The following is a 23462-nucleotide window of genomic DNA, read 5'->3' as shown; positions in this document are numbered from 1 at the left end:
TATTTATAATTTAGTCATTGACCTAATTATATATATTTTAGGTTAAATATCATATTTAGTCCCTCATAATTTTATTTATTTTTTAATCACCTATTAATAATTAGGGTTAATTACACTATTAGTAATTATATTTTATAATAATTCAAATTATGTCCTTTAATTTTGATATTTTACTTTTTATTCACCAATATTTTATTTCTTTTCATTTTTTGACCTTGATTTTTTTATATTTTGCAATTTAATATTATTGCTTTTAATTTCTTTTATTTTAATCATTATTTATTTGCATTATTATTTTTTATTACTTTTATATTTTAATTATTGCTTTAATTATTATTTTATTATTATTACCTTAGCCTTATAAATAAATATATATATATATATATATATATATATATATATATATATATTTGTTTAAATAATAATATTTATTTATTTTTAATATCAAAGAAAATGGTAGTCTTAAAGCAACTAGATGTCATATTCTGGTATTTTAAATAAATAAATATCTTACTTATAAAAACCAGAAAATACATATTGTTTTTATTTAAATTATTTTCTTAGAAAAATAATCATATTTTAATATTTATATATTTTTTAATATTAAGAAATAAACTTTCTTAAAGCACCTAGAATTCCTTTTCTGATAAATAAATATCTTATTTTTATAAATTATATATACTAATTTATTTTAATGTTTTATTAATATTTATTTATTTATTAATTTTAAGAAATGAGTTGTCTTAAAGTACCTAGAAGTCTTTTTCTGATATTTCTAAGTAAATAAATATTTTATTTATAAAAATAAATATATATATATTAATATATTTTCTTAAAATTATATTAATAAATTTGAAATAACATGATTATGAATTAAATATATTTTTGAATTTTTAAATTTCTAATAATAGAGACAATTTATAATTAATGAGTACCAATTTTGGGCGTTATGGGGGTGCTAATCATTCCCTAAACGTAATCGACCACGAATCTATTTTATTATTAAAAAGAACGAATTTTTGGTTAAAACGCATACCAGTTTATCTTTTAACTGATGTTTTCTTAAAAACTTTTTTAAAAGATAACTTTTAGGTATTCGACCTACCTGACCCAAAAGGCCGATGGCGACTCCCAAAACATTTTAAAACCATTTATTCACTTTACTTTTCCCGCCAAGTAAAAATTCGTGCCCGGGCGAAAACAGGTTACGACAACAAGCATAATCTGTAAATGCATGAATGTAGTTCATACTACTGTTTGAGGCCAAAGAACTCGTACCTCTCTATCATAAATATTTGCAGGAACAGAGTTACTATACTGCACTTCTCTTTGTCCTTGAACCAGAGATAACAAGGTTCGGTAAGTTTCAATTGCTTGCTTGGGCCGTTCCTAAGCAATCTGAAGAACAGCTTTCAATCTAAGAAGTTCTAACTGATCCATCCTACTGGCTTCATCTAAAGCAAACCTGTTGAAAATTTTGATATTTCGATATAACAAATTAAGTTAAATGGATTTTAAGATTTTCCAAATGATTTTCTAAGTATATTCGATATAACTATTCGAATATAAAAACATTACTCCAAATATTTCAAAAATCATTTTAATCCTTACTTAAGTGTAAAATTAAGTTTTAATCATAAAACAATTTCAAAATAATTTTACAAAGTATTTCGAACCAATTCAAAGCCAAAAATTCCAGATTGCTCAGAGGGAACCGATTCCCCCCCATAGGAGGAACCGATTCCCCCCTGAATGGTTTGGCTCCGAGATTTCCAGAATGCTCGGAGGGAACCGATTCCCCCCAAGGGGGTACCGATTCCCCCCTGTTCAACGGTTGAAATATTTGAATTTTACACTTAGGGAACCGATTCCCTATGAGAGGGAACCGATTCCCCCACGCTCCAAGCAGTTTTATTAAATGTTTTCACACTAAAACGGCTATAATATCTTCTCTAATTATCCCCAACGTTCAGAAGTGATCCAAGGTGTATTTAAGCAAGCTTAGAAGCCATTGATCAAAAACAAGAAACATCAAGCAACTAGAATCAAGAGAGAATCAAAGAGAAAGCATCAAACCTCAAGTTTGAGCATTTCAAGCCTATTTTCATTCAATATTCATTTTGCTTTCAAGAACACTTTTTGTGCTCAATTGTATTCATCTTTGAGTGTTCTTTTCTTTGTTCTAGAATTGTGCAAACATCTTACCTTGTGAGGTTTTCTTGTAAGTTTGCAAATTTGTAATCTTCTCTTTGAGAAAAGAGTGTTCTCAAGAGTTGGGGTATACTCTTGAAGGAATTGTAAGGTTATCTCTTTGGCCTCAAAAGAAAGAACAAATTAGTGAATTTGTTGGAAAATCCTTAGTGTGGATAGCTAAGGTAGTGGACGTAGACTTTGTTTGAGAAAGTCGAACCACTGTAAATCGCTGTGCAATTACTTTCAATTTTCTGCAAAAGTTTCCACAAAATTTTTATTGCCAATTCACCCCCCTTTTGGCCAATTTCGTCATTCGATTAACTCAACAATTGGCATCAGAGCCTAACTCATTTGAAGGTTTTATCGCCTCTTGAGTCGATTCGGGAAGAGTTATATCGATTATTAAAGTCATCAATGGCCTCCGCTTCAAACTTCGACTCCGGTCTCGATTCGATGCCCGTCAACAAGCCTCCTTTCTTCAATGGAGCTAACTACGCCTATTGGAAGAATAGAATGATGTACTTCATTCAAGCAAGTGACATGGGAGCATGGAATGCCGTAGAAGAAGGATACATTAAGCCTATCACTCATCCAAGGTTGTGGAGTGAAGGAGATACAAAAATGTTCCAGCTCAACTCCAAAGCCATCCATATTATCTTTTGTGCTCTTGGACCAGATGAATACGGAAGAGTTTCATCGTGTACAACCGCCAAAGAAATATGGGACAAGCTTCAAGTCACACATGAAGGTACCGATGAGGTAAAGAAATCAAAAATTAGTATTCTAACGCATAGATATGAAAATTTCAGGATGAAACCAAATGAAGACATCAAAGCTATGACGGATAGATTTTCAACGATTGTCAATGGTCTCAAATCATATGGAGAGATCATCTCAAATGAAAAGCTTGTGAGGAAGTTAGTCTACTCCCTCCCAAAATCATGGCAATCAAAGAAGACGGCAATCATTGAGTCTAAGGACCTATCGTCCTTAACTCTTGAAGAACTTATCGGATCACTCCTCACTCATGAGATGATGCTTGAAGATGAGGTGGACCTTGATAAAGTTGAAGAGACACCAAAGGAGAAGGAGAAGAAGAAAAACATTGGAGTTGCTCTCAAATCCACAAAAGATGAGAGTGATTCTAATGATGATGATGATGACGAGGAAATGGCATTTTTTGCCAAACGGTTCAGAAAAATGATGAGACCTTACCGAGGAAGAAAATTCAAACGAATGAAGGCCTCAAAGATGAACCAAAAGAGAAGGACCCGATCATTGCTATGAATGCAAAAAGCCAGGGCATGTCAAATATGATTGCCCACAATTGAAGAAGAAGGGTCAATCAAAGAATAAGCACAAGGCTCATGTGGCTACATGGAGCGATGAAGAAGGTTCCGATGAAGAGGAACAAGAAGTAGCAAACTTGTGCTTGATGGAATTTGGGGAAGATTCTAAGGTAACCTCTAACTCATCTGATTTTGATGATTTATCTTATGATGAGCTATTAGAGGAATATAATGGGTTGGCTTCGGATTATGAGAAATTATTTTTAAAATATAAAAATGATGTTTCAAAGTTGAAAAATGAAAATAAACTCATATCCAAAACCAACAATGATCTTGAAAGTAAAATTAAAGATTTGCAAATCAAACTAGAAGAGTTTGAAATGAAAAATTTAGATTTGCAAAATTTACTTTCAAAGGTCAATGATGATCATCAAAGAAAATTGATGATCTTAAAACTTCTTTTGATAAAGTTGGAACAAAACGTTTTGAAAAAGGAGAAAATTCAAAATCCAACTTTGTTAGAAAAGATTTTAGAAACTACAATCATAGAAATCCTCAACGAACCTTAAATGGTAAAATCTTTAGAAGTATATGGGTTCCTAAAGGATCATTACTACTAAAGATAAAGATATCCTACACAAATGGATACCTAAGGGGACTAGGATTTTGGAAACTAATGAATATGGACCCAAAAGAATTTGGGTACCAAAATCAAAAATTAATCTATGTTTGTAGGGAAAGGAGCATTGCTACAAGGCACGAGAAACAAATTCAAATTCATGGTACCTTGATAGTGGATGCTCAAGACACATGACCGGAGACAAAAGCCAGTTCATAGAGCTTAACGTCACGTCAATGGTAATCTCTTCCATACAAATTAAAAAGTTTTATATGTGATGGATTAAAGCTATTTGAAATTAATGGTTGTAAAGTCATGACATTGCATCTAATCGGATTATGCTTGTTGGTCATAGAATAGGAAACATTTACATGGTGCATTTAGATTCTATTGATATGACTAATTTATGCCTAGTTGCTAAGGATGAGCATGATAGTTGGTTATGGCATAGGAGACTAGGTCATGCTAGTATGAGTGTTTTGCAACGGTTATTCAAGGAGACTTAGTAAGAGGGTTGCCTAAGCTTAATTTGATAATGATAAAATCTGTGATGCTTGTGCTAAAGGAAAACAAAACGAGTTTCTTTAAATCTATTAATGATGTATCAACTAGTAGAGTATTACAATTGATCCATTTAGATCTTTTTGGGCCAACTAGAACTACTAGCTTGGGAGGAAAACAATATGCATTTGTCTTGGTAGATGACTATTCTAGATACACTTGGGTTCTATTCTTAAGTACTAAAGATGAAGCATTAGAAAATTCATCACATTTTCAAAAATAATCCAAAATGAAAAAGGTTACTCTATCACTAGTGTTAGAAGTGATCATGGAAATGAATTTGAAAATCTTGGATTATTGAGTTTTGTAATTCTAATGGTATTAGCCACAATTTTCAGCACCTAACCCCTCAACAAAATGGAGTTGTTGAGAGGAAAAATCGAACTTTAGAAGAAATGGCTAGAACCATGCTTTGTGAAAATAATTTGCCAAAATATTTTTGGGCGGAACCACAAATACCGCTTGTTATGTTATAAATCGAGTAATGATTAGGCCAATTTTAAAGAAAACTCCATATGAAATTCTCAAAAATAAAAAGCCTAACATTAGCTATTTTCATCCTTTTGGATGTAAATGTTTGTTTTAAACAACGGTAAAGAAAATCTTGGTAAATTTGATGCTAAAAGTGATGAAGGAATTTTTCTGGGTTATTCCTTAAACTCTAAAGCTTATCGTGTATTTAATAAAAGAACTTTAGTTGTAGAAGAGTCTATACATGTTGTTTTCGATAATCCCCTTCCGAGGAGGATTCTTCTGTTAATGATGATGTAGGTATTGTACAAGCAATGATGTTAGATATGACGTTGGAGAATCATCATCAAAGGAAGAAACAAAAGATGAGGAAACTCATGATCCCCTCGAGAATCCAACCATTGAAGAAAGGGAAGTATCTTTTCCAAGAGAGTACAACTATGTCAAAGATGGTGAAATTATAGGTGATCCATCAAAAGGGGTAACTACTCGTCTTCTCTTAGAAATATCTGTAATTATGTTGCATTTATTTCATGCATAGAGCCTAAGAACATCAAGAAGCATTAAAAGATGAACATTGGATTATGGCTATGCAAGAAGAATTAAATCAATTTGAGAGAAGTAAAGTATGACATTAGTTGAAAGGCCTAGTAATAAATCTACTGTAGGTACTAGATGGGTTTTTAGAAATAAACTTGATGAAAGGGTAATATAGTGAGGAACAAGCTAGACTTGTTGCTTAAGGCTATACTCAAGAAGAAGGCATAGACTATGATGAAACATACGCTCCCGTAGCTAGGATGGAAGCAATTAGAATGTTATTAGCATTTGCATGTTTCAATGAATTTAAATTATATCAAATGGATGTTAAAAGTGCATTTTTAAATGGTTTTATAAAAGAAGAAGTGTACGTGGAACAACCTCCAGGTTTTGAAGATTCAAATTTCCGGATCATGTTTTAAAATTGACAAAAGCTCTTTATGGTTTTAAAACAAGCTCCTAGAGCTTGGTATGAAGATTGTCAATTTTTTAATTGAAAAAGATTTTTTAAAAGGAAAGGTTGACACTACATTGTTTTTAAAGAGAAAAGGTAAAGATTTATTAGTAGTTCAAATTTATGTTGATGATATAATATTTGGTTCTACTAATGATGTTCTTTGCCAAGAATTTTCTAAGCTAATGCAAAGTGAGTTTGAGATGAGCATGATGGGGGAGCTCTCATTTTTCTTGGGACTCCAAATCAAGCAAAGAAAAGATGGCATCTTCATTAATCAAGCTAAGTACGTCAAAGATATGCTCAAGAAGTTTGGACTGGAAAATGGGAAACCTCATAACACTCCAATGAGCTCTTCAACAAAGCTTGACTTAGATGAAGGAGGTAAATGTGTAGATGTTAAATTATATAGGTCAATGATTGGCTCTTTGCTTTATCTAACTGCAAGTAGACCGGACATTATGTTTAGTGTTTGCTTATGTGCTAGATTTCAATCATGTCCTAAGGAATCACATTTACTAGCTGTTAAGAGAATCTTTAGATACCTTAAGGACACTCCTAGTTTAGGACTTTGGTATCATAGAGACTCTAGTTTTAGCTTGCATGCTTTTTTCTGATGCGAATTATGGAGGATGCAAATTAGATAGGAAAAGCACCTCCGGTACTTGCCAATTCCTTGGAAATATATTGATTTTCTTGGTTTTCAAAGAAACAAAATTGTGTTGCATTATCTACCACTGAAGCGGAATACATTTCAGCCGGTAGTTGTTGTGCACAAGTTTTATGGATGAAACAACAACTTTTTGATTATGGAATTGAAGTAGGTACTATTCCTATCAAGTGTGACAATACTAGTGCTATTTGTCTCACTAAAAATCCCATCCAACACTCTAGAACTAAGCATATTGAAATAAGACATCACTTCATTAGAGACCATGTCACTAAGGAAGATGTAGTTCTAGAATTTGTTGATACTTTGCACCAATTAGCGATATCTTTACAAAACCTTAGACAAGGAAAGATTTTGGACACTTAGGAGAGAATTAGGTTTGACCAACCTATCTTCACTTAGTGTTTAAAATAATTTTAGCACTTTTAATAAATCTTGAAAAATGCTATAATAATAATTTTGATTGCATTTGCTATTAGTTAGGGGAGTTTGTGATTCTTAGTGAAAATTAATTTTATGTTCAAAATTCTATTAAAGATTAATTTAATTGTTTGAACATAATTAATTTTTGATATATGAGTTGCCAATACCACTAGAAAAGATTAATTTAGCATTTTGTGCTTAAAAAAATCAGATTTTAGCATTTTGGTGCAGAGGGAATCGATCCCCCCCTGAGGGAACCGATTCCCCCTTTGAAGGGGAACCGATTCCCCCCACAGGGGAATCGATACCCCCCTGGGGTTCTGTTAAAATCGACAGAACACCCCCAAAATCCCAAACCCTCATTTTCTTCTCTCTTCCGCCGTTCTTCACCTCCTACACCCTCAAATCTCCATTTTTGTCTCAAATCGACGATATTAATCGGAATTTACTTCATATCATCTTCTAAACCTGTTGAAATCATTAAAGTCGTGCAAACAACATCTAAATCCCCTCAATCTTCATCTTTCAAGGTAATTTTTCTAAACTCTTTATTTCATTATTTTTGAACATATGATTAGTTTTAATTAGTTCTAGGTTGAATAGTGATCGGGCATTGATTATTTAGTGATTAGAAACTAGATGTTACAACTAATTTCATCAAAAACACAAGAATTTTTCAATTTTTTTTAATTTTCGAAATAAAAAAAATGTTATTTTTAAATTATTGTGTTTTGATTAAATTATGTTGTTATTATGAAAACTATACATATATTGTTTCTCAAAACCATATTTTTCAAAAGTTTCTCAAAAACTTTGCCCATTAGGATTTATTTAGAGAACCTTGAAATATTGAGGACTCAATTGAGTTTTGGGATTAATTGAGTTGCATACATTTGTTTTGAAAATGCAGGTTATTCTATCTATTCCGATTTCCTTCACCATGTCAAATCCTAAACGTCCTAGGTCTTCATCTAGTCGTTCTAGTCGTCAACCAAATCCACCTCCAAATCCTCCTTCTATTCCAATTTCTAATCCCAATCCCACTGATCCTAACTTGACTATTCAAAATTCATGTTTCAATCATCCTAGGTCTAGAAATCACCGATTTTGGTATTATCAATATTTCGATTCTTACAAAATCCGGGAAGAACGTATTCCTTCTCGTCAAGCTATGTTAGCTATCGATTTTAAATATCTTCCCATTTTACAAGAATGGAAATTTGATAAACTATTTGATCTTGAACCCATCGTTTACCATCAACTTGTTCGTATATTCTACTCTAATGTCGTATGTGTTAAAAACCAAGCTGAAACCGAAACCATAGGAATTCGTTCCTACCTTCTAGGACAATTCTTATATATTGACCCGGCATAGCCAATACATTTGGATTAGATAATGATGGTATTTCGAATGAAAAACAAATTTTAGGTTCTCGTTATAAAAGAAGAGATAGTGCGAGTGTCTTAGACCTACATGAGCGTTTTCTTCATCTAATGATTTCTTGGTGGTTTCGACCATCCGGAGGTCGTTATTCTACTCTTAGAGCTTTGGATCTTTGGTGGTTACATTGTTTCGAAAACCGTATTAAAATTAATCTACCTCAGATTATTTTTGCTGAAATTGTTGAAACCGTAAATCTTGTTCCTAACAAGAAACACTATTCATCTCTAGTTTACGGTTGCTTTTTGAGTAATCTGTTTTCCAAAGCTGGGCTTAGAGTCGGTCTAGATGTCGTTTTTCCTCTTAAGAAACAAATAAATCTTCTTACCTTAACGAGAGCGGGATGGGTAAAGGACAAAGAAACCGGTGAATGGGTTCGATCTTCTACTCCGGGAGCTAGTTCTTCACAAGCTCCACCCGAAGCTGACGAAGATCCCGAGCTCGAGCAATTAATGCAAGATATCGATGAAGCCGAAGATGAGCCTGATCAGCCCGAAGAGCAGCCCGAGGAGCAAGCACAACAAACGCATCAAATGCCGCCATATTTTTAATCCTTTATGGAGACATTCGATTTCCGATACGCTACCATGGACTCGCGCTTTTCCTCTATAGAGTCTCATTTATCCACATTGGGAGCTCAACAATTAGAGATTCTTCGGGAGATGCGTGCAAACAATGAATCAACCAACGCTCGTATCAATGAACTAACTCATGAAATGGCTGCTATGCGAGCCCGTTTTCCTCCTACCGATCCGGATGCTTGATTTTATGTTTAGCTTTAAAACTTTGAACAAAATGAATATTGTTTCAACATTTTGAATTGTTTGATTTTGTGGATTGTTGGATTTTGGATTTATGGATAGTGTGAACTTATATGTTTGGTGTGTTTTATTCGTTTTTGCATCATTTACATCATCATTAGCAATATGACCAATTTTGCCATATCACATTATTTATGAATATTGATTTATGAAACTAATGGCTAATCTCTTTTGATTGTGATCTTAGCAGCTAAAGCTTATAATTAATAAATCAATTGGCTAAATGATTTCAAAACCTTGTTTACAATGTCTTTTTGATTTAACAAAAAGGGGGAGAAGAATAAGTGTTAATTTTACAAGATAAATTGAAGGAAGTGTTAAAGTAAGAGTGTTAAGTAAGGGGGAGTAATTTCAAAACTTGATTTCAAAAATCTTAAATTATTAAAATGTTTTGTTATATCAAAAAGGGGGAGATTGTTGAAACATTTTGATATTTCGATATAACAAATTAAGTTAAATGGATTTTAAGATTTTCCAAATGATTTTCTAAGTATATTCGATATAACTATTCGAATATCAAAACATTACTCCAAATATTTCAAAAATCATTTTAATCCTTACTTAAGTGTAAAATTAAGTTTAATCATAAAACAATTTCAAAATAATTTTACAAAGTATTTCGAACCAATTCAAAGCCAAAAATTCCAGATTGCTCAGAGGGAACCGATTCCCCCCATAGGAGGAACCGATTCCCCCTGAATGGTTTGGCTCCGAGATTTCCAGAATGCTCGGAGGGAACCGATTCCCCCCAAGGGGGTACCGATTCCCCCCTGTTCAACGTCGAAATATTTGAATTTTACACTTAGGAAACCGATTCCCTATGAGAGGGAACCGATTCCCCCCCACGCTCCAAGCTATTTTATTAAATGTTTTCACACTAAAACGGCTATAATCTTCTCTAATTATCCCCAACGTTCAGAAGTGATCCAAGGTGTATTTAAGCAAGCTTAGAAGCCATTGATCAAAAACAAGAAACATCAAGCAACTAGAATCAAGAGAGAATCAAAGAGAAAGCATCAAACCTCAAGTTTGAGCATTTCAAGCCTATTTTCATTCAATATTCATTTTCCTTTCAAGAACACTTTTTGTGCTCAATTGTATTCATCTTTGAGTGTTCTTTTCTTTGTTCTAGAATTGTGCAAACATCTTACCTTGTGAGGTTTTCTTGTAAGTTTGCAAATTTGTAATCTTCTCTTTGAGAAAAGAGTGTTCTCAAGAGTTGGGGTATACTCTTGAGGGAATTGTAAGGTTATCTCTTTGGCCTCAAAAGAAAGAACAAATTAGTGAATTTGTTGGAAAATCCTTAGTGTGGATAGCTAAGGTAGTGGACGTAGACTTTGTTTGAGAAAGTCGAACCACTGTAAATCGCTGTGCAATTACTTTCAATTTTCTGCAAAAGCTTCCACAAAATTTTTATTGCCAATTCACCCCCCTTTTGGCCAATTTCGTCATTCGATTAACTCAACAAAACCCAAGTGTTGTTTCAGTATCTTTGTACCACCTATCAGCAGAAAGTATTAATGCTAATAACTTCCATCCTCTTCCCGAGTTTTCAGCCACCATGCTAGAATATTTCATTGCGTCGTCAAAGACCACATCTAAATTCCTCTGAACTGTATTTTCCAAACTGAGGTTAAGCATCACTTCAGGGTCTTCCTTCATGTTGAGGGAAGCATAGTTAAAAGAGGTCAAGGATTTTTTCTAGAAGAGAGCTCTTTCATAATCTGATATGGAAGTTCTAGCAGCATTCCTATTAGCATATAAGGGTTGAGTGTCAGTGAAGTTAGTATCAGCTGAGCTAAGCTGGTGTGCATCGTGTGAGGTTGTTGAGTGTGTGTGTGAACGGTAATGGTTTGTTATGAAACTGTTACAAGTTGTTGTGGTTAGTTAGTAAACAAGTTGTATAAATAGGCATAAAGCCCTCACTGTTATGAATGAATAGAAGAACTCATTTTGCTTTCAATTGCTAAGCTAGCTGTTGGAAAAAACAAATATGCTTCAAGCATCCTCGACTTGCACACCTATGGTAGTGGCTATGAAAAATTCAGCGAAAGGAAGTGCGTTGTTAGCTAATGCACGTGAATGTCGAAGTGTGGTTGGTGCTTTGTTATATGTCTGCCATACTAGACCTGACATTGTCTTTGCTGTTAATAAGGTGGCGCAGTTCATGTAATCACCTTGTGAAGAACATTTCGTTGCTGTTAAGCACATTTTACGTTATCTTGCTGGTACATTGGATTATGGCTTAGTCTTCTCAGCTGATGATACTAAGTTATGTGTAAGAGCCTTTTCTGATGCTGATTGGGCATGTGATACAAGAGATAGGCGTTCGATGACTGGCTATGGAGTGTTTCTTGGTAACAGCTTGGTTACTTGGGCGTCTAAGAAGCAAAAATTGGTGGCACGCTCCACGATGGAAGCTGAGTATCGAAGCATTACAGAAGCTGCTGCAGAGGTAACTTGGATTGATGCTTTGTTAAGTGATCTAGGGCTGCATTCACTCGATACTCCTATTATTTGGTGTGATAACACAAGTGCGATAGCAATGACTGCCAATCCAGTGTATCATGCGAAGTCAAAGCATGTTGATATTGACATTCATTTTGTCTAAGAGAAGGTTGCAGCTGGTAAACTGAGGGTGAGTTATGTTCCTGCTGGTTTTCAACTTGCTGATGGATTTACCAAGCCTTTGGCTAAGGCGTCGTTTCATGCTTTTCGAGATAAAATTCATGTTCAACAATGTTGAATAAAGAAGAAGAAAAAAGGAGAAGAAGAAAGACAGGAGAATATTAGCATATAAGGGTTGAGTGTCAGTGAAGTTAGTATCAGCTGAGCTGAGCTGGTGTGCATCGTGTGAGGTTGTTGAGTGTGTGTGCGAACGGTAGTGGTTTGCTTCGGAATTGATCACATTACGAGCAAAAGTTATTCCATAATGAGCATGCTTTGGATCTTGAGAACATATATAAGCATCAAATAGTAAAGCAGGGATATGAGGTTCGTGCTTTGCTTCGGACAGGCTGGAAACCTTCTTTAACAATTCAATGCCACCTCATTCTGGCTAGCAGCAGCATAACTAAGAGCAAGAAAATAACACCTCTCAGCTCTTTCATAAATGCCCGGAGGGGCCTGCTCCTCATGTTCTGCTAATGTTTCGAACTGCTCAGTAACTGAGAGAGCAAAAGTGAGACGATCCATAATTTCTGCATCCCACTTTATTTCTCCAAATGCCACTTTTTGCATAAATGCTAGAAGGATAAGAATTGCTTCCTCTGTATTACTATTCAGGGTAGTTGAGCCCCATACATGTAAGTGAGGTGGGAGGCTTGTTTCAACACCGCCATAAAGTAGTGTGGCAGCCAAGTCCTTTGTACGCTTGCTAACCTCTGAGGATCCAAATTCCATGGCTTGACTAAAGCCCCATTATATGCAGTTATAGCTTCATCGAGACAGCCAACCTTAATTAATCCATAGATTAGGGAACAATTCCAATGCTTTGTGAAATATTTCTTGTAGCTTGCAATCTTCAGCAATTCCCTAATGCATTCCATTGGGCAGTGCCGCCTCAACCACGTCTAAAATTAATTTACAATCTTTGCAGCCTCTGATAAATGTAAAAAACAAAGCATCAAAACCATTTAAAGCTTACATTCTAACAACACTCGTGAATAAATCTAAACCATCCACCAACAAGGGCAATGCCGTTTATAAAATCCTTGATCTTCAACGACTAAAATTGAACCGTCCATAAACTCAGTAAATGCAATCGAAACTAAACTAACACATTTCTCATTATAAGATCAGTACTTTCTAAGAACTAAGCAACCCCACACAACCATTTCTTGTCTATTGTGAAGCAAACCAATTATGTAAGTTCCTAGTAGTGATAAATTGGAAATACCTCTAATATGCCCAATCCTCTAACGATTTTGCTTTCAATAAAATGGCTTCCAAAAGTAAGTTCACTGAATGCATTGACATCACACAAGGAGGGATAATGACACCTTTGGACCGTGGTTTTCATTGCCGAGTTCTCTCAACAATAGCCATAGTCATCCTTGGTTTCAAACTTTTGATCTCAATACCCTGAAAAACCTGAAGCGCAGCATCGAAATTCCATCCTCGATACTCTAGCCTCCCCAACAGCGCCCTTGCTTCCTGAAAAACTCATTCAAAAAACAAAACAAATTAGCTTGGAAGAACAGATTGATTTGGCGAATATAAGCTCTTGCCCACCTCATAGTTTAAGGAGAGATATTCTTTGAGAGTGGATTCAACTTCATCCACTCGAACATCCTCAAGCTTCGATTCCCAGTCTCCGATCCGAGATGAAAGTCCACTGGCAGATAAATCTCTGGTTGCTACGGACTCCGGCGACTGTGGAGCATCTTCAAACTCGAACTGTTCACTTGAGCAAGGACGCAACATCTTCTCCAAGGAAATAACCGCCTAACAGCTGGAGAAAATGGGTTTGATCAAACAAACAAAAAAATGATGCGATTACATTTAAACCGTAATGGTAGTCAGTTATTGAACAGTTACAATACAATAAAACAGAAATGGAAATCCACAAACAAGTATCGATTACAGCAATGATCCTCATAAACGAGTGAGCCCAAAACGAGAAGAAAACAAAATGGAAAGAGGCAAAATCTCTTGGTGGAGCAAATAGTAAGTTATAGGAGGAAATTAACGCCAACAACAATAAGACAAGGCGTATTAAAAGAGAAAAAGAAAAGAAAAGTTCACACGGAATGAAAACAGCGAGACCAAAGAAGAAAGCAGAGCAGAGGTTTTGGACTTGCCAAAAACCAGCAGCGGTGGCCTACACCATGAAAGCTACTTCTCTTGTTTCTTTATTTTCTGGTTTTGTTTTCAATTCATATATCATTTCAGCATTTCCTCTTCAATAAAACAAATTTGGTAAGTTGGTAAAAACTGAAACCAAATACTTTTTTTTAAATAATGGAGCGGTGTTAGAGATCTGACGATATTATAGTGTTTGTTGTTTGCTTAATATGTAAAATTAAAAGTTGTTTTGTATGTGAAGTGATGTAAGCCAATGGTGGTTTTGCAGAGCTGGGGAGCTTAACAGATAGATTCTTTCTCGTCATTTTCAGCCTTTTTTTTTTTCTCTTTCCTTTCTGTATTTTATGAAATTTGGGTGAGGGACTGGTTTCTTTAATAATATTTTTATGGTAATTTTATGATTGGCCACTTTCGTTCATTTTTTTTTATATTTTTCTTCACTAAATTTAAAATAAAAAAAAGTGATCACTTTTTTTTATTTCATTAAAAGATGATTATATTCGTTTTTATTTAATTAAGATATGATCATTTACCATATCGACTTTTAAATGTTAGTGATTAATTTTAACTGCTATTAGAGAGAAAATAAATAAAAAGGAACATGATCGCATCTTAATGAAATAAAAATAAAAATAATCAATATTATGTTTTTTGAATTTAGAGAGAAAAATGTACAAAACTAAAATGAAAGTGATCAAACTTATAATTTGTCCTATATTTTTTCAATTAAATAATGATATAATATTTATTATTGGTGATATATATTATCTTTTAAATGATTAACTTAAATTAAAATTAATATAATATAAATAATAAAATTAAATTTGTAATATATTAATTTTATTAATTATAATGTGAATTTTTTTTATTAAATGTTATAAAGTATTTAATTAATCTCTTTTAATAGGGCTGAGTAACGAAATCGAGAAAACTGAAAAATCGACACGAACCGAGTAAAACGGTTCGGTTCGGTTCGGTTTGGCTTTAAACGGTTCGGTTTTCGGTTCGGTTTAAAGGCTTCATTTTTTTGATTCGGTTCGGTTCGGGTTTTCCATATGGAACCCATTTGTTCCATATTGAACCGAATAGGTAATTTTTGTAAAAAAAATTATAGTTTCAAGTGATTTTTTCATTGAAAAACCGAAAAACCGAATCGAACCGAAAAAACCCAAACCGTTAAAAAAACCGAACTGAACCGATAAAAACCGGTTTTCGGTTTTTTCGTTTTTTTAACTATTGGTTTCGGTTTCGTTTAAATATTGAAAACCGTTTATTTCGTTCGGTTCAATTTTGGTAAAAACCGAACCGAACCGAATGCACCCCTAATAGACTCTCGAATAGTGACCTAATTTAAGGGTGAAAAAAAAAGATATGTAAAATTAGCCCTAATATTTATCAAAATGATATTTTTCTCCCTATTCTATTTTTGGAGTAATTTGACCTTCTAATGTTTCATTTTAAGTAAAAGGACCATCTAAAAATTGACAAAATAATCACTTATCCCTTTTTTCCGAGCCATTTTAGCTCTCAACGTTTCATTTTAGGTTAAAAAGACTCTATTTTGAAACGTTAATCGTGTGTTAACTTATACTTTTATCTATAGAGACAGTTTTTTTATCTCAAAATAAAATGTTTGAGTCAAAATATACTAAAAATAAATACGGGACAAAATATTCATTTTGATCAATATTGAGGACTATTTTAGCGTTATGCCACAGAAAAATTATGCATGAACTACTTCAGCTAACATAAATAGAACTGGAGCACACTAGCACTGCATATTTTCAAGGTTTTGCTTCCTTGTTACTGCTGGTCACCGCATATGTTAGTTAAATAGTGCAGATTAGTATTGCTTTGAAAAATGAATTTAAAAATGTTGTATTTTTAAAAATATAATTAAAATTTAATTATTTAAGATTATTGTTAAAAAGTGGTTTTAGAAAGATAAAATCTTATTTTAAATATTATATTATAAATTAAAATATATATTTGAGGATAAAAATATAATTTCATTCAAAAGTGTTTTTTTGGGTAAAAATTAAAAATTTGAACTTATAATAAGGTCAAATTAAAATTATTTTTCTGATCATGATTTTAAATTAATTTTTAAGTATTTAATATTATTGATGAGATAGGAAATCACTTTTCCATAATTAAGAGCATTCTCAAACTGGCATTGATGTATGATAAAAGAAGAAGCGTCATTTTATAAAATTTCAACTGAATCCTGTGTGTGTTTTCGGCCTTTAACGTTATAAACAACATTTATGAATCTCAGAATTTAGAATTGGATATGTTTTTTATTGGGCTATCAGTTCCAAGTCGGTGGTGTAAATGACCCAAAGGGCCTAAAAATTAATCCATCAAAAGAATACTACGGTCAGCCCCCCTCTCCAAATATCCTTTTGTAGCTGTAGAAGAAGCAGCTCTGTGAAACAAGGGAGGGTAAGGCCGTAAGGGGACTGATTCAGACAAAAACTCGGAAACTCGAAGGAAGGAAACTGCTAAGCAGGGGAATTGTGACTGTTTATGATGTTTAAAATTTGAAACCGAGAAAGGTTTTGACTACGGGGAAGAGCAAAAATAAATAAAGAAGAAGAAGCAGGGAGAAGAAAATTTAGAAAAAGTCGAGGCGAAGAGATGCTAGGAAAATGTGGAAGGAAATCGGAGATAGAGAAATGGGTAAAATCCGTCCGAATTCCTTTTCCAGTCAGATCAAATCCAATCGGATATCGAATCTCCAACTCTCCAATAATAAAGACATCGTTTCTCCTCACAGAGGCTCCATCAATTCCCTTCAGGTATTATCTTTTTCAATCTACAGCTCCTTCAGTTACTTGCTTTTTATGATTATAATAAAATTCTACTTTTCTTTCTTTAATTGTATAGAAATTTATGGCTATTTTTGGGTTATCGTGCAAATTAGGTGGATTTGACTGAGGGAAGATATTTGTTATCGGGCGCATCCGATGCATCAGCTGCTGTTTATGATATTCAAAGGCCAACTAACTATGAAGGAAATGGTCTGATTGCCAAACACAAATGTTTGTTTTCAGTCGATAAGCAACACGGAAAGGGACATAAATATGCCATTTCATCGGCCATTTGGTATCCTGTTGACACCGGACTATTCGTTACAGGTTCTTATGACCATTATATCAAAGTTTGGGACACGAATAGCACCCAGGTATTTTGTTTGATTTTTTTCTGTTTGAACTGTGAATACCATTCTGCGGTTTCTTTAATATGATTTGTTTGTTATTATAGGTGGTGATGAATTTTAAAATGCCTGGAAAGGTTTATAGGACTGTGATGTCTCCATTGGCAACATCTCACATGTTGATTGCTGCCGGAACTGAAGATGTGCAAGTTCGCCTTTGTGATATTGCTTCGGGGGCATTTGCTCACACTTTGTCTGGTCACCGTGGTATGCTGAAAGATTGATGGAATTGTTCCATTACATTTCTTTCTCTTATTGAGTGACTCCCATTACATTGTTAACATTTTGTGCTAAGTTTTATATAATTAAGAATGTATCATTTATTGGTTGTCTGAATGCTGTATTTGGCGTCCAGATTATGTGGTTTATATACATCAGTTAGTATGCTGAATTGTTGATATAAATTATAAAAGAAAAACTTCTCCAATCTGACCCTTCTTTTCAGGTCCACTGTGATCAATATATTTTTTTCTTAGCTGGAGTTAGACGAGAAGTTGTCTAATGTATAGGTTCTTTGGCTGCAGGACTATGCTGTGTACATGTAGCGGCTTATCTGATTTTGGACCAGCCCTGCAGCCAGAGAACTATCTTTTACTCTCAATTTTATTTTGGTCTTGCAGCCTAAAAGTATGAACTCTTCTTTTCAATTGCAATTGGATGCATGAGAATAGAGATCTACTGTGTTTGCTACTTCTTCTTCTTCATCTTGAGGGGAGGGAGGCATGCTTATATTTAAAACAGACCATTTTTTGGATATTTCTTTATGGTATAACTAGAAAATACATCTTCCCTTTAACTGGTGAAAAGGGTTTGACCATTTCATCATCTAATGATGAACTCATAAAGCTAGCGGTGCTACAATCTTGATTCTCACTTTTCGCACTTGCTAAATAAATTCGAGGGTACAAGAAATTGTTAACATGAAATGATATGTACTATTGATTTCTGGATGGCAGATGGAGTAATGGCTGTGGAGTGGTCTACTTCCAGTGAGTGGGCCTTGATAACTGGTGGATGTGACGGTGCAATTCGATTTTGGGACATTCGACGTGCTGGGTGTTTTCTTGTTCTGGATCAGTCACAGTCTCAACTCGGATGGCGTCCACCTGTCTTGGCTCGTTCTGCTGCAAATAAGGTATGCTTGTTGTAAGCTTGGGTTTGTTGCATCACATTCTCTTTCTGCTTCTTTATTGTTGCTATTCCAAACTATTTACAAGATCATAACTTACATTTGCAGTTAATATTTTGAATTTGTTGCTAATAGTCATGGATGTAATCTTCTGTTTGTCCAAAACAAGGAGAACTGATTTTTTTTTTTGCTATTTATGTACTATGATAGGAATGATGGCAATTCTAGTAAACTTTTCCTGGAGTGGATTACTATGCTGTAAGACCATCCTGATTCATGTATAAAGGGATAATTGCAGGCTATATAAGTTTAAGAAAATTGGCATTGTCTTATAACTGTTGTCCTGGCATCAGACACATAAATTCGACCCTCCCTCCCTCCGCCACTCATTAGGACAAATGCTACATCTAGTTTTATGGTTTTTTGTCCAAGCTGCATTTTCTCCACTTACACTTTTTCATAAATAGCGCATCATGGTAATTAGATCTTTTATCTTGATAATTTTTTTATATAGTGTAAAACTCTTCCTTTATTTATTTATCTTTTGGCGAGGAGTGCAAAACTCTTCCTTTGGTTTGGATAATGAGTGTAATGATCTTTTTCCTCATGAATTTGTTTCTTTTGTACCTTTTTCAGGTCTCAGTCTCAAAGTCACTGTCAGCAGGCCAAAACTCATTGGGAAAACCACGAGCTCCACAAAAGAAATATGCCAATGGGCATGGAGTGAAACAGTCAACCATTGGTCGAGTGCCAGCTAAGAGTTCTGCACGACAAAGATTACATCCAGGGATGCTTTCCATTCAAGATCGTGCTACTGCTCATTATGGTGCTGTAACTGGTTTAAAAGTAACAGATGATGGCATGTACCTTCTAAGTGCAGGTTGAGTTTTGATTGTTTCCTTATTAGTTATTCCTATCTAAAGTTGTTTTGTATTAGTTGAGGGGCGTTTTGGGAAATCTGCTGTAGTCTATCAGGTAGCTTTAACAAATGGTTACATGTTGTCTCTTAGGTGACTATAGGTATGCAAAAGCAGAAAATTGAGTTAAATATACTCTGTAAATGATGCTGGAATATTAATTGATTCAAAGCTTAGTTAGGTCCATTTGACTGCTAAGTGGGTTTTATCTAGAGTCCACTCTGATTATCCAGAAACTATATGTGAAATTGTTTAATCTTCTTCTTTTGTGTGTTTGTGTGTGTGTGTGTGTGTGTGTCCTTGGCTGGCATTTTAATAATTTTGTTGAAAATGTAAAAGAAAGTTAGGCAATAATCTCTTCAAATTACATAATAATGTTACTTCTCTACATGTCGTGCTTTGTCTTTTGAATTCAGGCTCTGATTCAAGAATAAAGTTGTGGGATCTTGAATCTGGCTACAACACACTTGTAAACTTTGAAATGGTGCGCCTCCAAACAAGCAAGGCAATTCAGTTGGCCATATCTCAGGAAACAGCTCAAGTCTTTGTCCCATGCATGACAGTTGTGAAAGTACAATATTCTTTGTGTCATCAATTTCTTTGATTTTTTGCGAGTATAGTTCATATTTTACAATCCTATTATTCTGCCAACATTTACACCTTAAACGTCCATTGAATTTTGTAGGCATTTGATATCTGGTCAGGTAAAATGTCCCTTGCATTTCATGGTCACTATGAATCTGTTAACTGTTGTTGGTTCAGTTCACAGGATCAGGTATGATATAGCTTCTCTACAACTTTCCCAAGGCTGCTTAATTATAAAGGGTAAATATACATTTTGGTACCTGAACTTGGCTTCAACGGTCCATTCAATTTTGTACTTAAGCCTTTTTTTGGTCCAATTAGGCACATAAACTTGGCTTTTTGGTTCAAATTGGTACTTGAATTTGGTTTCATGGTTCAAATAAGTCATTTAACGTAAGTATCAATTTGGCAAAAATTCCCAAGTTCAATACCAATTTAAACCAAGAAGACAAGTTCGGGTACCAAATTGAACCTTAAAAGATAAGTTCAGGTAGAAAACTTAAGGTACCAAATTGAACCTTAAAAGACAAGTTCAGGTAGCTAATTGAACCAAGAAAAGCCTAGGCACCAAATTGAACATTAAAGCCAAGTTCAGGTACCTAAAGGTGTATTTACCCAACTCTATATTATGGATAAGACATTTGTGAGACATGACACAACTTATTGATCAGATGTTTGTAGGTTATGAACATAAATATGTAATGAGTCGTACCCTAAAATGCTAGTATTTTGGATATACATTTTCCCCATATCTGCAAACAATGGTTGTACTGTTAAAGCAAAAGAGTTGAAATAGTTTTATCAAATCATTATAGGACCAGTCCACTCGAACCTGGCTTTTAATAAATTGCTTAGTAAAAGTAAAGCAAATGCTTAATGCCGATAATTTATGTTTTCATATCATGAAATCTAGTCGGATGTTTTTCATTAAAGACTGCTTTGCTGAACATTTTAAACCTTCCGCCACCTTGACTGGTTGTTCACTGTATTTAGGAACTATACACAGGCGGCAACGATCGACAAATTCTTGTGTGGTCTCCATGCGAACCGATTACAGATGACATGGTACTTTCAAGTTGAAGATTTCATTTTCATTACTTGTTTCATTTGACTGCAATCTTATTTGGCTGTCTTACTGGATTGTTCTAGCTAAACAATTTTAAAAAATGCAGGATGCAGGGCATACTAAAGATCAGGATAATTGGAGTGATTAGAATCTGCCGCTACATCGATTTGTTCCATATCTCGTGCCATCTTTAGCTTCTTTCTACCACTTGTATATATTTGATGTATGTATATACACAGTTCTTTGCTTCTTGTCAATCATTTGTAGTATTTTTTTTCTCTTCGTTTGACCGTCTGTTGTTCTTTAAAGGATATAATATATATAATTAGCTTTTTTTTGGAGGGATCATTGATTGTCCTAAAATTAATAAGGCTAGTAGTAATATATTGCCTAATCACTTGCATAAATATATAATAAACTCGGCCTGCCTTCTTATGTATGTCGTTAGTCAAATTTTCGAGCATTATCCTGCGTGTTAATTTGGGAATCAACATATCAACGGGGGCTCAACCGCTTTATATATTCCAGTCTCTATCTTCTTCATCTCTAAGATTGGTTTGAAATGTGAATAACTTAACGCAGAAAAAGAAGACTTTCTTACACAACTGATTAGTCTTAGTTTTTTTTCCCCGTTTTAGTTTATCTTAATGTAGCCCATATTCAACGCGGCATCAGACGGCGTCTCATCTGAAGATGGAATTTGGAAAATCCATTGTTGCAAAAAGCTTGAAATCTAAGACAGGCAGATCAGCAGAGATGGATCCTAGGATTTGGAGCAAGCTACCACCGGAACTTCTAGAGCACATACTTTCCTTTTTGCCTCTTAAAACGTTCTTGAATTTGAGGTCAACTTGTAAACGTTTCAAGTCTCTTGTATTCTCCCCTTCTTTCATTTCCAAACACTCCTCTGCTTCTCAGTTCTCTTCGTTCTTGTTGCTTTCCCATCCCCAGTGCTATGGCTATTTCCCTCTATATGACACGATCCGTGGGGCTTGGCGCAATTTAGCACTCCCTTTCTCTTTCTTGTCGCCTTCCGCTGCTCAGGTCAATCTCCTTTCATCTTGTAATGGACTTCTCTGCTTCTCTCTTCCAAATTCGTCTTCTTTCCTTGTTTGCAATCTCTTGGCCAAATCTTCCAGAGTTATTGAATTTCCTTTATTCCCCTTCGCCTTTGAGATGCTTACTCTGGTTTCCACGCCGGATGGATATAAACTCTTCATGCTTTGCCCTAAATCCTCATCCAATGATGCTCTTGTGTACGACTCCAAGGATCATTCATGGACACAGCACGATGGTTTTCAGCCGCTCCTCGTCCAAAATTTCCATCAGGAAGGCGCGTCCTTCAATGGGTCTTTGTGTTTCGCTACCGCTGAACCGTATTCCGCAGTGTCCTTTGACTTGGACAAAGGGACATGGGAGACTCTTAACACTGAAATGCCAGGGGAGCTTACCTTCGTGAGGCTAGTGAGCGACACCGACGGAGGGAAACTGTATTTAGTTGGGGGAATAGGAAGGAATGGAATTTCGAGGAGTTTGAGATTGTGGGAATTGGGTAATGGAGGGAGGTGGGTGGAAGTGGAAAGATTGCCAGAACTGATGTGCAGGAAGTTTATGTCTGTTTGTTATCACAACTATGAGCATGTTTATTGCTTCTGGCATCAGGGTATGATCTGTGTGTGCTGCCAGACATGGCCAGAATTTGTATTGCAAGGTTTCAAGGAGAAGTTGGCATTGGATACCCAAGTGTCCTTCACTCCCAGACAAGTGGAGCTGTGGTTTCAGGTGGTTCTCTTTTGTACCTGACTTCTATGCTTTGGCTTGAGTTACTTGTTAACATGAATCAGTCTACGCTGTACAATTTCGGGTGAAAATGGGATATACTCAAATCACCGACCTGCCTTCCGACGTGAAAGTAGTTGTTCTTCTTTCCTTTTGGTCTCTGTTTTGTGTTTTCATCCCTCTAATATTTGTGTAAGTTGATGTTGCCCCGCTCGTGATCCCAGATTAGTGTGATATGTGCAATTAATTTTTACCAAGTGATCTTTGTTTTGAGCAGTTGGATTTAGTTGATTGCATTTTCGGAGTTATGACTGGTATTGATGAATTCGGCCAAACCAGTGTTGTTTAAAATAAATTATTTGGATGTTTCATGTACTCACTGCCATTTGCTTAGACAGCTATGGCATACTTTCATCAAGTCCAAACCCTTTTATCTGTCCTTCTGCTAAAGCAAATGAGGCAGGCCCTTAATTTTTTT

General features: G+C 34.8%; 2 protein-coding genes and 1 pseudogene across 3 annotated transcripts; 2 read left to right on the top strand and 1 right to left on the bottom strand.

Moving 5' to 3' along the window:
* Positions 1–13276: 13276 nt before the first annotated feature.
* On the bottom strand, positions 13277–14363 carry LOC120190968 (protein NPGR1-like). The gene is made up of 3 exons (XM_039193973.1): positions 14229–14363; positions 13716–13928; positions 13277–13637 (listed from the first exon to the last, which is right to left on the bottom strand). The coding sequence occupies exons 2-3, from the start codon at positions 13905–13907 to the stop codon at positions 13500–13502; spliced, it is 330 nt and encodes a 109-aa protein (XP_039049904.1). The 5' UTR covers positions 13908–13928; positions 14229–14363; the 3' UTR covers positions 13277–13499.
* A 2352-nt stretch (positions 14364–16715) lies between these two features.
* LOC120190963 (WD repeat-containing protein ATCSA-1-like) lies at positions 16716–21462 on the top strand. Of its 2 annotated transcripts, none has more exons than XR_005522653.1 (9): positions 16716–17089; positions 17215–17475; positions 17556–17715; positions 18465–18643; positions 19274–19517; positions 19971–20125; positions 20240–20376; positions 20765–20794; positions 20841–21075. XR_005522653.1 is itself a non-coding variant. In XM_039193968.1 (9 exons), exons 1-9 carry the CDS (start codon positions 16940–16942, stop codon positions 21351–21353), a joined length of 1353 nt encoding a protein of 450 aa, XP_039049899.1. In that variant the 5' UTR covers positions 16716–16939; the 3' UTR covers positions 21354–21462. The 2 variants fall into 2 exon arrangements, 1 of the variants encoding a protein (XP_039049899.1); XM_039193968.1 differs by lacking the exons at positions 20765–20794; positions 20841–21075 and adding exons at positions 21133–21204; positions 21312–21462 and having other exon boundaries at positions 20240–20329.
* Positions 21463–21775: 313 nt separating this feature from the next.
* On the top strand, positions 21776–23260 carry LOC120190858 (annotated as a pseudogene).
* The last annotated feature ends 202 nt before the right edge of the window (positions 23261–23462 follow it).

The sequence above is a fragment of the Hibiscus syriacus genome, unplaced genomic scaffold (genome assembly GCF_006381635.1).
Source record: "Hibiscus syriacus cultivar Baekdansim isolate YM2019G1 unplaced genomic scaffold, ASM638163v2 tig00116964_pilon, whole genome shotgun sequence".
In the NCBI taxonomy this organism is placed as follows: Eukaryota; Viridiplantae; Streptophyta; class Magnoliopsida; order Malvales; family Malvaceae; genus Hibiscus; species Hibiscus syriacus.
The sequence above is the reverse complement of the archived record's forward strand: the minus strand, read 5'-3'. Positions and strand labels throughout refer to the sequence as shown.

Excerpts from the sequence above, each read along its gene's own strand:
- LOC120190968 (XM_039193973.1), bottom strand. The coding sequence starts at position 13,907 with ATGTTGCGTCCTTGCTCAAGTGAACAGTTCGAGTTTGAAGATGCTCCA. Across the intron at positions 13,638-13,715 it reads ATCTCTCCTTAAACTATGAG|GAAGCAAGGGCGCTGTTGGG; the intron begins GTGGGCAAGAGC and ends TGAGTTTTTCAG.
- LOC120190963 (XM_039193968.1), top strand. The coding sequence starts at position 16,940 with ATGTGGAAGGAAATCGGAGATAGAGAAATGGGTAAAATCCGTCCGAAT. Across the intron at positions 17,716-18,464 it reads CACTTTGTCTGGTCACCGTG|ATGGAGTAATGGCTGTGGAG; the intron begins GTATGCTGAAAG and ends TCTGGATGGCAG. Across the intron at positions 18,644-19,273 it reads CTCGTTCTGCTGCAAATAAG|GTCTCAGTCTCAAAGTCACT; the intron begins GTATGCTTGTTG and ends TACCTTTTTCAG.